This window comes from Hydra vulgaris, chromosome 09 (genome assembly GCF_038396675.1).
Source record: "Hydra vulgaris chromosome 09, alternate assembly HydraT2T_AEP".
In the NCBI taxonomy this organism is placed as follows: domain Eukaryota; kingdom Metazoa; phylum Cnidaria; class Hydrozoa; order Anthoathecata; family Hydridae; genus Hydra; species Hydra vulgaris.
The window spans coordinates 15964200-15981779 of record NC_088928.1 but is presented as its reverse complement, the minus strand read 5'-3'; the positions used below and the strand labels follow the sequence as shown (position 1 = coordinate 15981779).

The window sequence follows — 17580 nt, the reverse complement described above, 5'->3', positions numbered from 1 at the left end:
TTTTAAAGTATTTTAAGAATTTATTAACTATATTATTATATTAGTTAGTTAACTATATTAACTATATTTTAATTTTAGTATTTATTAAATGTTTTTAAATACTTTAAAAAATTTTTAATCAATATTTAACATAAGATCTGTGTGTGGTCAAAGTTTATTTTCTCCTTATTTTCTGATAAAATTAAACAAGGTTTACACAAACAAATTAATGATTAAAAATCATTGCCATGGCGCTGGTTTTAACTAGGAGATATTGTGGGTGGGGCTTGTTATGAACAACCATTTTCCTTCTCTCCCCCACATTCAAAATTCACAAACAAAATCCCCAAGTCTTCTCCCTTTGTTTCCTTGCCCCCCCCCCCAAAAAAAAAATATCCCCAAGTAAACCCTAGGTTCATCACTGACTAAAGACCACAAAATTTTATTATCAAAAATCTTGGTGGCACAGTGTATTTAAAATATGTCTTGTAAGCAACTCATACTGTCAAAGAAAAGAAATGTCTAAATGGGGATATAAAATAAACATTTATCTAAATATGAAACAATTATTGAAATATGAAATTGAAATTGAAATATGAAAATTGAAATATGAAAAAATTATTGAAAAAAATTAATGAAAATTATTGAAAAAAATTATTGAAAATTATTGAAAATTATTGAATTATTGAATTGAAATTATTGAATTATTGAATTGAATTGAATTATTGAATTGAATTATTGAATTGAAAATTATTGAAAATTATTGAATTGAAAAAATTATTGAAAATTATTGAAAAAAATTAATGAAAAAAATTGAAATATGAAAAAATTATTGAAAGTAAATCTAAATAAGAAAAATATGACTTTCTTAACAGCAATTGATTTTTTGTGGTGTGTTGTTATTAAGGCACTTTCAGAAATCCTTATAGTCTTATCACAGAGCATCGCAAAAGAGCATTTAACTAGGAAGTACTATCATGGTTGCTGCTTAAAGGAGCTATCATTCTTTGAAGTTCCAAAAACCAAAACTCATTTTTGCTTGACTCATCATCCAGCAAATTCACATCTATTTACTGTATTTGTCCCTGCATGCTCTAAAAACATTTATTTGTCTAGTTTTTTCCATGCACTTCAATCTTTTGGAACTCTCTTCCACCTTCATGTTTTCCTGACTCAAACAACCTACAACTTTTTAAGTCTTCGGTCAATTGTTTTCTTGCTCTTTAACTCTATTATTTTGTTGGGAGTAAATTTAATTAAAAAAAAAAAGTCCTCTTTATTTTTTTAATTCAAATTCACTGGAAAAACTGGAAGTTTCTTCCAGAACATTATATCAGAAAATCATTGAAACTGCATTAAACAATCTCTGAAGGTACACAAAAAACTATGACATCAAAGCAACAGGATGAAACAAAAGAAACATTTATACGTGACCTTCAAGAAATATTTAAAATTGTAATAAAGGAACAGAAATGCAGAACAAAGATGATCAGAAACTCTTTTGCACACAAGTTTTTTTTCCAGGAAGGAAACCAGGAAAAGGCAACATTAGGAAAGGGAAAGGTGAAAATGAAATAAAAAGAACAAATTACAAAAATATGGTTTAAAAAGTATCGAAAACAAGTTAGACAAGTTCTAGAAAACATAAAATACATAGAAAACTAAATATTTATTGACATAATATAAATAAGAATAAAATTAAGTTATTTCATTAGAAACAATAATCTTATTCATTTGAAATTTTTACAATACCTGTCTTTAAGATGTTTAGCTTTAGTCTGTGTCATTTGCCCAAGAGAATAGTCAAAAACTTCTTCACTAAAGAGATATTATTAGTGATACTTCATCACGTGTATCAATGTCTCATTTTATAAAAGAAAAAAAATTAATTTGCTAAAATCTAATTAATATAGAAAGAAATAATATATTAATCAGCCTTTGAAATCCTGTTTGGGTTTAAGCAAAACCAAATCTACGGCATACAATCGCATACAATCTGAACCTCAAAAAATTTTGCATGTAAAAAATAAACATATTTTGCATGTAAAAAATAAACAAATTTTATATACAAACATATGTATATCAAGCCTTCCCGGGAAGTACGTGCGGTTGCACGCCTTGTACGCCCATGCTTTAAGTAATTTTTTTAGAAAACTTGACAACGTTTTTATATAGTGAGCATTTTAAGAATTTGGGGCAAATTAAAGCTATAAGAAACTAGAGAATAAAACAGCAAAGAATATTTTAGAATATCATACCTGAGCAGTTTTAGAATAATAAGGTTATTTTTACAAAGACTTTCATTTGATTTACTTGCACCAACAATATCACTTATAAATGTTGGCCAGTGCTTCGGCCATTCTTGTTTTACAACCTATAATATAATGTTAAACACTCACATTTTCTTTAGCATTATTATATACTTATATATAGCGATATGGAGTATATGATAAGTTAGTTAAAAAATGACAGCAACATAGCTCACCTACGTTGCTGCCATCTTTTCTGACATGAGAATTTTAATAGATTATATATATATATATAATACTGGTTTTAAATCTACAATATTAAAAAAAGTAGTATCTAGCAGCACAATGCTAGACACTAACTTTCCCTGCTATACAAAAATGCCATTTTGACTTTCTAACTTCTTTTTATTGTTTGATAACATCTTTTTTAGCGCAATTTCTTATTGGTAATTTTGAAACAAATAATAACTACATTGTTAACATAATTAAATTACAGTTAACAGTTTAGTATTTCTTAGTTAAATTTATTAGGTTGTTGTTATCATATGGAATTTAGTTATATTCAACTCAATAACCAACAACCAACTTTTCTAAACTAAATGTTATATTTAATGTTAGATTTTTTCATTGTTAAAATTTTAGAAGAATTGTTCTTATGCTTTTACAAAATCTTGATATTTAATACTCTCAGAGGTGTACACTCATGGTAGCCAGATGACTAAAATAATAAAACTATATTTTGAAAGTCACTGTGCCAAAGATCATAGTGAAAGTCACAGTATCAAAGTTTGTTTTCTGTATTTTTTATTATTAATTAGAACATGAGAAAATTGTGAGAGCATTAAAACATATTTAAAAAAGTACTTGCTAAATAAAAACTAAAAAGTTTTATTGTTTGAACAAAATACTGTTTTATTTTTTTACAACTTTTATTTAAAGATTTAGAGATATAATAGAACTAAATTTGTCAAAAAAAAAAATACACTTTGACAGGCCTTTAATGCTTCAAAGGCATACATTTTACATACACATTAGTTTTATGTTAAGTGAAAACTTTTTTATTTGGAATTTTATTAAAGGGTTCCATGTCAAATAAGCAGGCTTATGTCACCCCATGTTTAGGATTTTGCTTGTTTTTTTAAGTTATAAGGTTTATGAAAATTAGGAAAATCTGAAATTTGGAACCTCCAATTCCTTACGGTTCTTGAGATATTCAGGATTCAATTTTCTTATTTACATAGACAATCTTCCACATGGTGGATACAAATTTTAAATTGAAAATTTTTTTACCACCTTAATTACATGTAAATTAGATAATAAAGGCATATATTTTGGGGTATTTTGATGGTCAAAATGATGATGTCACCTTGATAGTTTTATTTGATGCATTTTTATAACTTACGATATTGGTGTTAAACATCGCTATTAATAAAAAATATATTATTGCATTTTTTGACTTTTCTAAATGCAACCTTTTAAGTCAAGCTTAAATATATGCTGATTCAGCATAAAATTTATAGTTAACTTATTTATGACAAAATTAGCTATATCTTAATTTTATGTTATTAAAAGTTATTGTTAAAGTCTTTTTGAGGACAATAATAAATTTATACTTTGTCTCTATTTTTTTTGTACATGCGGCTCATGGTCTAAAGGGGAGAGGGGGGCAATTAAAATTTTACTAAGCCAATTCTTTTTTCTTTTTTTTTTATAATTAAAAACATAAAAACAAGTGACTATTGGAATTTTTTTGAGTAGCCAATTTGTGCCAATTTTACACATACTCACATAAAGTTATATCTTAACTATATTAGAAAAAATAACATACAAATATAAAAATAATAATGCATTAGAAATTTTTTTTATAAATCTTGATTATTTTGTTCAATAATTTTCTAACTCAGTTTTTGAAATTTTATATATGCGACCATTTGTTGGCAGATCAATGGTACATAAAACATGATTTGATGGGACCTAGCACATATCTTCTTGTGCGGGCCAAGAAAAACTTGGCCTGGGACCATATGTATGCATAAATTGAATTTTATAATCTCCTTATCTTTCATCTTTTTTGGTTATAATTCTAATCCACTAAAAATTGTCATACTTGCAAGCTACATAATCCATATGATTATAAATAACCTGCTGCACAACCAGCTCACTTGGTATCTGTACATTAAATTTATAAAAAAGTTTATAAAAAGATTTGCTTCTTAAAAAACCATTTTTCTTATTATTTCTATAGTTTATTTAATTAATATTTAAATTACTAATGTCAAAATTGCCATTTATGCTTTTCTTTCGATTTCCATGTTTTTTAAATAGATTACAGAAATTTTAAAATAGATTTCTGAAATTTTCTTTTAAATGCAACTCCAAAGTGTTCTCTATGATAATAGCAAACTGTTGTAAACAATTTTCCACAATCAATTAAACAAGCTCTCCATAATAACTTTATTTTTTCATCACTTGAAAATTTTGATAGGTCTAAAAGACATTGTCCTCTTGTTAAATCTTGCTTGTGACAGTCAACATTACATTTTAATCCAACAGAACACCTTTCCATAATTTTCCAACTTTTAAATTTATTAAAAAAATCTAGTTTTGAAATGCTTTACAAAATAAATATTTTTAAGAAATACCACTCACATTATATTGTATGATTTTCTCTTATATATGATTAAAGGGTAATTCAATTTTATTCTTTACCAATTATGAAGTAATTATATAACGTGCCGCTGCACGGAAAAACAAGTTAAGCGCGGTACTACCAGGGACGTGGCGGGAATCAAACTTAGAACCTCTCGCTCATGAAGCGAGCGCTACACCACTACCGCATAGCTTTAATAAATAAATTTATTATCCTTAATTATTGCTCCATAAAGCCTTCAAAAGTTTTTTAGCAAAACAAAATTTTAAATTATGGAAAAATATTTAATTTAAAAAATAATTAATTTTTTTTGGGGGGGGAGGGGTGGACAAAAGGGGGAGAAGACCTCTTATCCCCTCCCTTTCCCCCACTCATACTTTGAGTCTATCCCTAGACACAAAAAAGTTTAAATAAAGTATAATTTTCTATTGCCCTCAAAAAGACTTTAACAATAACTTTTAATAACATAAAATTAAGATATAGCTAATTTTGTCGTAAGTTAACTAAAAGTTTTATGCTTAATCAGCATAGATATAAGCTTGACTTGAAAGGTTGCATTTAGAAAAGTCAAAAAATGCAATAATATATTTTTTATTAATAGCGATGTTTAATACCAATATCGTAAGTTATAAAAATGCATCAAATAAAACTATCAAGGTGACATCATCATTTTGACCATCAAAATACCCCAAAATATATGCCTTTATTATCTAATTTACATGTAATTAAGGTGGTAAAAAAATTTTCAATTTAAAATTTGTACCCACCATGTGGAAGATTGTCTATGTAAATAAGAAAATTGAATCCTGAATATCTCAAGAACCGTAAGGAGTTGGAGGTTCCAAATTTCAGATTTTCCTAATTTTCATAAACCTTATAATATAAAAAAACAAGCAAAATCCAAAACATGGGGTGACACGAGCCTGCTGATTGTACATAAACAATCTTCCACCATGTGGAAGATTGTCTATGTACAAAATTTCAGGATGATACCTCATTTGATTCATAAAATATTGCTATTTAACAACAAAAAAGTATTTTGCTGTTAAAATGCTGGTCAGCATAAAGAAGAAAATTGAATCCTGAATATCTCAAGACCGTAAGGAGTTGGAGTTTCCAAATCTCAGATTTTCCTAGTTTTCATAAACCTTATAACATAAAAAAACAAGGAAAATCCAAAACATAGGGTGACATTTTTTGTTTTGTTCTGATGATTTGAAATGTAATTACCCTTAAATTATCTTTTAATATCATTTAAGTGACATTTATTCAAAAAATATACTAAAAACATTTTTTTCATTATAAAAAGGGAGAAGTGTTTTCACAAAGGCATTTAAAATTTTTTGCTTCTTATTAATTTAATTTCATGCAAAGATCTTTTGACGTAAAAATTTATGAACAAAAATTATGTTTAAAAATTATCTTATGGGTAACAGATAAAATCTATCTATAAATTGTTTATAATCTTTATTTAAAAAACAACATTAAATATGTATAAATTGAAATAAATAAATTGTGATAAACAAACAAAAGATTCTGTTAAATATAAGATTGTTTAAAACAATAATTTACAAGGAAATACAATTTTTTTTACTGATATACTGATAATACTGAATAGAATATTTATAAAATCCAACAGACTCCATCAATAACTTTTATATTAGTTTAAATAATTTTTTCATTTGCAGTAAAATCTATCTATCTATCTATCTATATATATATATATATATATATATATATATATATATATATATATATAGATATATATATATATATATATATATATATATGTAGCGGCACTCCCTTGTGGCAGCAGGCTATAAATTAGTATATGTACTGCAGCCCCCGGCAGCAGGCTATTTCAGTGTGACATCAGAGATGTTATCTAAACACACATTCATAATTATATATTATTATATATTTCAGGCCTTGTGACAAGATTTCGCTGTGTAACGAAAACACTTAATACACTTTAAAGTAACTCAACTTAGCTTACATATTTATATCGTTAAAAGTTAAATTGCGTCACTAGAGTAATTTTAAGTACCACAATGGTATTTTCAAACCGTGTTAAAAATCATTAAAACATTTTTTTTATCAATTATTTATCTTTTACAGTTTAACTAAAACAAAAGTCACAAATAAAATCTAAATTCATATATGAAACAGAGTATTATTTTTCTCAAATTGTTTTAAAAATCTATTACTTGCTTTTTACAGTTTAGTTTTGGCTATTTTATGCTGACTATTAACATATTGATCTTTGTCCCTTGCTTTTGCTTCTATATTTTCCTTTAGGTCATTTGAAAATTGGATTGCATTTCTGTGGACAGTACTTTATAAATGCCAAGAAATGCCATCTTTTTTAATACAACGTGTCTTGTTTATATAATGTAATGTGGATGTTCTTATTGCTCATTTGGTATTGGCCAAGATATTATCTTGATAAAGCGTACATACATTACAGAAAATTTTTACAACAAACTTAATTCCATTCTCCTCAGCAGTTGCTGTATAAAAAATTTCTTAAAAATTCCATTTTTCAAAAGTTTTCTAAGTGTTTTTATTCAAAATGTTATCCATTTGATAAATAGTGATAATTTGATAAATTTAAAAAAAGGATAAAAAGATTCAATATTAGATTTGTTGAAAGCCATAGTAAACATAAAAGCCCTATTAAAAATATAAAAATATCATTAGGAAATAAAAAATAACTATTATAAGTTAGAAGTTTATTCCACTTTATTAATAACATGTTGCTGTTATCCTTTTTTTTAAAGCAATTCTAGTCTAGAACCAAATTTAAGGTGAATTAAACGATAGCCAACCTTGCCAAATGTAACAATTTTTTACTTTAAAATATAATTATTGTAGCTACATGTGTCTTTAATTTTTTTCCTAATGAGGCCTGCATAAAATTTTCTTATCTAATAGTTATTAACTAAGTAACATTTTAGTTGTGAGCAATGTAACAGTTCCCGTTACCAAAAAAACATCCAGAAAATCAGGGAAAACATTTCTAAAAACAAGAAAAAATTAATTACGCTAAATAGTATCATTTTTTTCTTAAATACTTGTTATAAATATTATACTTTTGTATAAATTTTCATAAATATCATTGAGGAGGTAATTTAAGTTTAAATACTCAAGTAACCAAATCTGGTCAATCATTTGCAATCTGACACAGATTTAAATTTCAGTTATATCACGCCATTTTGGGTTGAAATTAAAAGTAATAAAAAGATTTGTTTCTATTTTGCTTCTTTCTAATAAGTGTTACAAGTTTCATTTATTTATAATTACAATTTCATGCTACTTTTACAGTGCTTAGGCAAAGCAAAAAAACTATCAATAATTTTTTTTTTAAAGAACTTGACTTTGGCAAAATATTTGTCTATTACTCGTAAACTTGTTCATCATTTCTAATTGACGTTCTATCTATAATCAATCTAAAAAAAAATTATTGATAACGGAAAAACTTCGAAAATGCAAAAAAGCAACTTCAACACTAAAAAGTCATTTATATCATAATTTGCATAAGTCTAATGTTGACTCTTCCCTATTCTTAAGGAGGATGGGGGATGGGGAAAGGGCGACAACCCCCTTCTCACACTACCCATGAATACACCTGGGCCTTGCCAATCGATGATCAGGCAATACTTTAATTAAAACTTATGATTAACTTGAATAAATTAAGTTTATCATAATTACTTTTTATGAATTTTTTTAACTAAATATGATAAAAAGTTTAAACTTAAAACACTTTATTTTCATGAATTCATTTTAAATTAAAAAGACATTATAAAACAAACTTTTTTTTGTAAACTAAAAATTAATTAGTTCACAATTGTGTTTAAATGTTTTACTTACGACCAAATATCTTCAGATAAAACGTCATACAAATGTCATCAAAAGATAATTTAAATATTCCAAAAGATATAAGTTTTTGCATAACGTAAAACTGCTGAACGCATAGGCAAATCGCCCTTTCGCACATAAAATGCGAGCAGCATAACATTTCTTAACAAGGCCTCTATATAATATATATATATATATATATATATATATATATATATATATATATATATATATATATATATATATATATATATATATATATATATATATATATGTATACTTGTAAAATAGCCCGTGCAATCGCGGGAAGAATTAGTTGATGCTTTAAATTAGAATTTATTCTTATTCTTTCTAAGACATTACTACATAGCCCACTATATAGGTACTATGTAGCCTGCTACATAACTTTAAATAGTCCAACATACAGATATTACATAGCCTGCGGGCTGCCCGCTCACTAAATAGCTATGATACAACATGCTTTAACATAAACTGTTATATAACTACTACATAACCTTTTATATAGCTATTAAATAGCACGCTCATAGCTACTAAATAGCCAGCTATATAGCTTCTACATAGCCTGTGTCCCAAAACATGCCCAAAACATCAACTTAGTTTCTCCGCGCAGCGGCCTTGCTCGGCAAGGTTCGTGTTTCGACGTTTAAGAGTTGAGAGAGGGTTGCACCACGAATAACAACTAAAAAAAAAACACAAAAAATGAGTAGCCTCCTCGACTGTAGTGGCCCCCCTCGGGCCTTGGGTAGGTGAATAATCTTAAAAAAAAAAAAAAACATAGCTACTATATAAGTATGTAGCCTGCTACACACTTATGCATTAGCTATGAAAAAACAAAGCAAAATTTTTAATAAAATATTAAAATTAGTTGTTAGTGATGTAAAAAAAAAAAGTTACGAAAGTAAAAAAAATTTAAGTTAAATAAATTCATATATTTTTACTTAATTTTCAAAGTCAAAAAGTTATCTGTGCATCAAACCTCCTCATGGGTTAAATTCTTAATGGCCCTATAATAAACATGTTCCTTTGGTGTTAAGTAGTTACTGTGTGAAATATTATAAAAATATAATTATTCCTAATTCCACATGAATCGCAAAATATAGCTTACTACAGCATTATTACGATATTATTGCAAATTTGTATGTCTAACTTAGCATGAATGAAGAGTTTTATAATTCATATTTTCTTACTTACTGTAGAATGTTTTAAACTCTATTTGTGTTTTCAGGAGTTAGCAACCACTGTACCAATAGCATGGCACAATCTGCAGTGGAGATAACTAGTTGTAGATTACCAACAAGTGAACAAGTGCTGCGATGCTACATGTTTCATCAACAAGCTGGCCTGTCTATAAAGCGATCAAAAGGTGACAGTGCAAAAATTGTGTTGAAGCAGGTCATTCCTTTCTTCAAGAAAGCAAATATTCCAATAACAACAAAAAATATGGTCTGTGAAAAAATCATTGCAGTCTGAGAAGAATGAAAAACTTCGTGAACTTCCTCTAGACTGTCATTTATCATTGTCAGCACTTGCCAAGCTTGAACAAATGTAAGAAGAACTCAGTTTGACATTTCCACTGTGGGTTAAAGATGCTGAAAAAGTCATGAAAAATGATAAAGAGGTTAAGTTTTTAGAGTCCATGAAGACAGACCGCACAGCATCATTTGGCTCCCATGACAAGAAATTGGCATTACAGTTACAGCGCAAGAAGGCACGACTGCAAAAGCAAGAAGAAAGGAGGCTAAGGGTAGAAGAAGCAGCTACTGCTACTGCTACAGTATCTGCTATTTGTACAGTAGAGCTCTCTAGCAACAGCAGCGAGAAATCTAGTGATGAAAGTAAATGTGATATTGATAGTCCTTTTAAGACTTCTGAAAAGAAACCGGTAAAAACGCATCATCGAACCACTCGCATTGGAACCGCAGCTCATATACCTTATAACATTCTCAAATCTCCAAGAATTGTGGCTTTGACAACAAGAATGAAAATTTCTCCTGCACAACACTCTGCACTCACTAAGGCCATTATTAAAGAATCAGGAGGTGATGCTAGCAAAATTGCTGTATCATATGCTACAGCAGACAGGTCCAGACATATGTTGAATGAAGAAATTGCTTCTAAAGTTCAGAAGTCATGGGTTCCACCAAAGTATGCTTCCCTGCATTGGGATTCTAAACTGATGAAGAGCCAGGCAACACATAACTTACAGGAAAGGCTTGTGGTCGCTGTTTGCGACAACACCAATGTCAAAATTCTTGGCATACCTGCCTATCAACCAGGAACAGATCAATGATCTGGAGATATCATCACTAATGCTACAATGCAGTTGTTGCAGTCATGAAACTGTGCTGAGTCAACATGACTTTTGTTCTACGGCCAGCAATACTGGACATGTCAGTGACGCGTGTGTGTGGCTCTGCAGCAAAGAATTGGCTGTGCATTGCTCTGGTCTGCATGCCGTCATCACATTGGAGAAGTTATTTTAACACACATTTTTAACAACATTTGAAATGATTTTTAATGCACATTGAAGCATCAAAATCACCTGAAGTTACTGTATTTAGCACATTTAAGAAGCATTTTGACACAGTTCCTCATGGAAACAACAAGACACTCAATTTATTCGACCCTCAACCTTTCTCGAATGATACACAAACTGTTTCTAAAATTACTATGTGGAAGGAAAGTGCAGAAGCAGCTGCTGAAACTTCCATAGTGCATCAGCGAGAAGACTATAAAGAATTCAGTGAATTATGTTTGCTGTACCTTGATCCAGAAAACAGTTTCACTTTCATCGACCAGGTGTAGTCCACAAAGCAATGTCCAAAATATTGTACTCATCAAAATTTTGATGGGTACAATATTTTGGACACTGCTTTGTGCCAGCAATATTTTGGACATTGCTGGCAACAAACAGGTCCTTTTTGAAGAGCAGATCTGTTTGTTGCCAGCAGGAACAATTACCACTGCCGCACAGCAGACAAAGTTACGCAGCTTCAACACCTTTGTGAGTTTAATACTTAATGTGCCTGGTGGACAACGTGTAGCTCTGTGCAGATCAGAGCCTTCTGAAGTACACACAAGTAAGTTCTGAAATATCTAAAAGCGCTATAAAAGCACTGAAGCGTCATTTGCGATACCTATGTTTTCAAATGGTACCCCTTGCTCTATTCAGTGACATTGTTTCAAAGCCTGAATTGCAGTAGTTTCAAAGCCTGAATTGCAGCTGAGACGCTTCTGGCAGCGAGGCCTAGTAATGGAATGGCTCTGTTGCATGATCGCTATGAAACTGACTTCAGAAAACCTAAGTTCCTGACTGAAATCACTGACACAACACAACTTGGAGATTTGGTTACTGCAGATTCATGGTACATTTTCAGCCTTTTAGAGATAAATGCAGATTTTCTTAACAATAACGTTGAAAACTGGCCAGTTCATCCTTTGTTTCTGTCATCAAAGATGAAGATGATTTCCATTAATGTTATCAATTACAGTGCGAAATACGGCATGAATTTAAGTGCAGACTCTCTAGATGCAGCCAAAATCAAGAAGAATTATCAGAACATTCTGCAAGTTGTTGAGGCTGACAGAAAGAAAGTTCCGAGACAGCAGTCGTAAGAAGAAACAAGCAGCACCAACAGTTGAAGATCACAAAGTTGACAATTGACAATATTTAACTATATACCCATAGTCCCAGTAGCTAAAAGCTACCTATTGTACTGTGCTCTGTTTGATATTGTAAATTTTGCCATACTTCTTAGGAATATTTGAGTATTCTTTTGTCCATTTGACAGTCCTTCCAGTAATTCCTGGAACTATAAGTAATTTTGTATATATTAATTGTTTAAATGTAACTGACGCCAATAATAGTATTAATTACAGTTTATTGCAAAATATACAGATATTTGTGTTCGTTGTGGACCCATTACATTGCCACAGAAAATTTTCACATTTTTACAGGAGTCATAATTTATGAAGTGGAACACAGGAATCATAGGGCCAAAACTGAAGCAAATAGTTAAAAAAAATTGTTGGGGGTTTGATGCACCCTATTATCCATATTTATTAAATTTGTAGGATAGCCTGTGCTATTGTGAGAAAGAATTAGTCCAAGTTTTAGTTTAGCTTTAATTATTTTTTTAGGATATAACTACTAAATAGCCCTCGATATAGCTTTTAAATAGCCCAATATATAGGTACTACATAGCCCGCGGGCATACCTGCCCACTACATAGCTTTTATACAAATGCTAAAACATAACCTGTTATATAGTTACTACATAGCCCACTCATAACCACTACATAGCTACTACCTAAGCATGTAGCCTGCTACATACCTATATATAAAATATAATGTGTTAAACAAATTTAAATAAAATATATTACGCTAATTTAAGTGATGCAAAAGTAATGTTGCAAACCAAAACAAAAAATTTTAACAGAAATTAATAAATTTTAATGAATTAAATTACCTGATTTTTGCAACTTTTTATTAATTCAAAAGCTGTACGTATATATATATATATATATATATATATATATATATATATATATATACACACATATATATATATATATATATATATATATATATATATATATATATATATATTTACACTCTATTTGTAAAATACACTAACATAATTTATATATATATATATATATATATATATATATATATATATATATATATATATATATATATATATATATATATATATATATATATATATATATATATATATACATATAATAATAATAAGTTGATTATGTAATATATTATCATAATAGATAACAATTACCTGTATAAGAATTAGGTTGAGTTTGTTTAAGTAAATCTTTTGTTTCTAAAACAAAATATAAGAATTTAAAAAATATACATGATTTTGATTCTTTATGATGCCTTTTCATAAATTAATGATATTTCATAAATCATCAAACCTTGATCTGATAATTTGTAATTTATTTATAACTTTTTTTTTATTTGCTTTTTATTTACATCTAGTTGTTTTCATTTTTATCATTCAAAGTTAATTTTTGACCTGATGCTAACCTCTAAAAGATTAATATTGCTGACTCCATAAAACCATAAAACCCTCTTTAGATAAAAAATCAAAACTCAGTGTTTTTAAATGTTACCTTTTATGTTTAATTTAAGCCTAATTTAAGATCAATTGCCCAATAATTTTTTTTTTAGATTTTATTGCAGAATAACTACAGTTTTCAAAAATAAAAAACATGATTTTTTTTAAAGTTTTTTGATATCGTCTTTTACAATTTTTTTGGGGGATTTCACTTCATGAGTGCTAAGAAGTTTTCCTTAATTTGAGTACCAAGTTAATCTATTTTTGAAAAAATTTTTATATAATAATATTAGGGACCGGGTAAATAGAAAACGGACTTAAGCATGTACTAAATACTGCACAATTAAACTTAAATTAGGCTTAAATTAATCACAAAAGTTAACTACACCACATAATAGTAATAATACAAAACTGTTGAGATTTAACATACTAAATCTATTACAGACAAAATTAGAAAGTCAAATATACTCAATTAAGTCTAGCTTAGCTTTATATATTTTAAGTTATATATTTTAACTTCTATTGTTTCAAATAGCAATCTATTTCAGAATAGAACCATAAGGTTTATAAAAAACCAATTGAGTATAAGTGCTTTGGTGGTATTTTCCAAGTTATTTTCTCAATATTATGATACACTTATACATTTGTATGGGATCACCTCAATTCTTCTGTTTATCTTTAGTATTTCATTGTATGAAAAATCACGTAATTCCAGTACAGATTATGTTATTCATTTTTGAAAATTTTCTAACATATACCTTTTTAAATGTGAACAAATATAACTGCAATACAACAACTTTATTAGTTCAGTATCTTTATACTTAAAAGATTTGGATATTAAACTAAGTTTTTAATTTGCAATATATAATGCAATTTTGATTTAGCAGTACTCAATTTTTGCTTTACATTATTGTTAGTCATAAAATATTTATGATTCATATTTTTATTATGCATGATTTTACATTTTTCAAAATTAAATTGTTTCTTCTGGTTTTTTGCTTAATCTTCTAATATATTTAAATCTTTTTGCAAAATGGTTGCATAAGTTTCATAGTTAACTTCAGCTATTACATAATATAATCTGCATAACATTATTTGATTTATAAGTTGATTAGGAAGATCATTCATGTATAATAAAAATAAAATTGGACCAAGCACAGATCCTTATAGCACTCCGCTTACTATATTTGCCCATAATGATATTCCTTTTCCTAAAACAATCCTTTTCTTTCTATGAGTTAAAAAAGACTTTATCCACATAAAAATTACTGAATTCTGATTTTTTATTAAAAGGCACCAATATATATATATATATATATATATATATATATATATATATATATATATATATATATATATATATCACAATCATTTTACAATCGCCTTAATTATTTTTTCATGTTGTGAGATATTCAATATTTAAAAATATTTAAAAAAGACACACTGTGACTCTAACATTCTAATAACATCAAATATGGATTTTGAAGTTTTAAATAATGTCTCAAGTAAAATTTATTATCTAAAAATAATTAAATACAAGTAACTTACTTCAGCTGTCTCTTCACATGATGATATTTTAATTATAAGACCAACTATGAACTGCTTTATACCTAATATGCAGAAATAGATTAAAAGTAAAAGTAAAAAGATAAACTATTGCATAAATTAAAATAAATTAATGCAATTGCAGACATAAAGTTTTATATAAATTACTTTTAGTATAAAATATAACCTTCTCGTTGTTCAAATGGTAACATTTTCCAACGTGTACGAATTACATTTTCAAGAATTTGTAATGCATAAAACTTCAAATAAAACAGTAGATATTATATAAATCATCAGAAGGAATTAGGTATGAGTTTTAATATCAATATTTTAACCAAAATATTACCTTGGTTTCTTGGTTATTAGAGGTTTCAAGTATTGAATCAACTTTCATCCATGAGTCAGGGTGATCTTTAAGTTGACCTAATATCTTTTTTGCAAGTTCATGCTAAAAAAAAAATATTTTTTTTACTAAATAAGTTTAAAAATTAAAATCCTTCAAATAATAAAGTATTTTGTTAATCCTGATAACAAATTATTTTTTTATACAATTTACACATCCATTTTACTAGTTATAATGCTATAATAACATTAGTTTACAGAATTATAAATAAAAAACATTATCATTTTTTATAAAATGTAATAAGTATATATAATAAATTGGATAAACTCTCATGTTTACCAATTTAAAAATTTACAGTATCAAGTAAATCAGTTAAACAATGTGAAAAAATATGTATATATATATGAACTTGATGAAAAATAAATAGGAAAATATTTTACTTGTGGACCATGACCTTGGTACATAAAATTGACTACTTGATCTAATAATGAGATATCAAACTTTTGATTAAAATCTAGCAATTTATTTGCGTCAACTTCGTTTATAACTTGATTCATAATTAAATTCATAATCCTAGAAAGAACAAGAAAATCTTACACAAAAAAATTTATAATGCCTGAAATTTTTCAAAGCACTTTTTTATTTAAAAAAGCATTAATGATACATTCATTAAAGAACCAAAACGTTGTTTACTACTGAATTTCGCGGAGCATGCAAGTTCCTATACATTCATAGCACCGAAGCAGTTTTAACTGCTTTCGGAGCTTTCGAGTTAAAATTCGAGTTTATGTTTAATTGACGAGTTTAATAAATTAAAAAAATTAAAGTTTTTTTTTCATTGATCTTGATTTACAAATAGGCAGACCAGACACTTGATTAGAGTGGCTAATTTAAATGGCGGCAAATTCATATGGCGGCAAAAAAAAACTAGCATATAATCGATAAAGTTGTTCTTTAAAAATTAATACGTAAAAATGAATGCAATGTAACTGAACTTAATAGCGCTGTTAATAGTAGCAGAGTACTTTTTTCCGTGATTTAACACTAAACTTTCCGAATGTTTTAAACAAACCTAAGAGGCAAGCTTATTTTTAAAAAGTTGAGATTTTGAGTTTTACGTTAGTTTTATTATATTTATTTTGTATTTTCAGTTCAAGTATTGCGAATCATTGACATCATCTTCAGAATTTATCTGTTACTTGCAAAAACAAGTTGTTTTCCTAAAAGATGTTTTCTCGTTTAAAATGAATAGAAACTTATCTTCGTTCACAAATGAAAGAAACCAAATTTAATGAAGTTTTAAATATGTACGTCGAACAAGACGTGTTAAAAAAATTAAATTCAAAAAAATTAGAAGGTAAATGCAAGTTAGTTAAACTAATTAAATTACTGTTATTTATTAACACAATGTGCTTTTTATTTCAATTTACTGGACCCACATTTCGGTGTGCGTGCTTAGTAAAGGGAGGATATAAATTTAAACTTGCTTCTTTAAATATCTAATATAAATATATTTTATATATATTATGGTTATAACCGTAAAAAAATAAAAATTTATCAAAACCTGAGGGTTTAAATCAATACTTTTATAATTGAAATTTGTTTAAAGTTTTAACATTTGTGTAAAACTTGTTTGTAACTTTAAGGAAAAAATAAATAAATTATAGATATTTACAATTTTTGCTTATGACTTAATGTATTTGTCACTTCAACATGTGTATATAATTATTACCTAGATTTATTGAACACTCAATGTAATATTTACGAGGAAAAAAAAAAAGTACTTTCCAGTGATTTTAACTTAATAATTTTTTTTTCAAAAACTTGTTTAAAATGTCTATTTGCTCTTTTGGAT

At 27.5% G+C, this 17580-nt stretch overlaps 1 protein-coding gene across 2 annotated transcripts in view; it reads right to left on the bottom strand.

The window, feature by feature from the left end:
• Positions 1 to 16555, bottom strand: part of LOC100214211 (exportin-1) — a 63976-nt gene extending 47421 nt beyond the window's left edge. The window contains exons 1-8 of one of the 2 annotated variants that reach the window (XM_065804842.1): positions 16419 to 16555; positions 16166 to 16298; positions 15729 to 15830; positions 15570 to 15642; positions 15386 to 15447; positions 13556 to 13600; positions 2238 to 2353; positions 1732 to 1797 (exon numbers count right to left, since the gene is read on the bottom strand). In XM_065804842.1, the coding sequence (XP_065660914.1) occupies positions 1732 to 1797; positions 2238 to 2353; positions 13556 to 13600; positions 15386 to 15447; positions 15570 to 15642; positions 15729 to 15830; positions 16166 to 16294 (593 nt within the window). In that variant the 5' untranslated portion in view covers positions 16295 to 16298; positions 16419 to 16555. The remainder of the gene's footprint in view (positions 1 to 1731; positions 1798 to 2237; positions 2354 to 13555; positions 13601 to 15385; positions 15448 to 15569; positions 15643 to 15728; positions 15831 to 16165; positions 16299 to 16418) is intronic. The other variant, XM_065804843.1, reaches the window with a different exon arrangement.
• Between the last annotated feature and the right edge of the window lie 1025 nt (positions 16556 to 17580).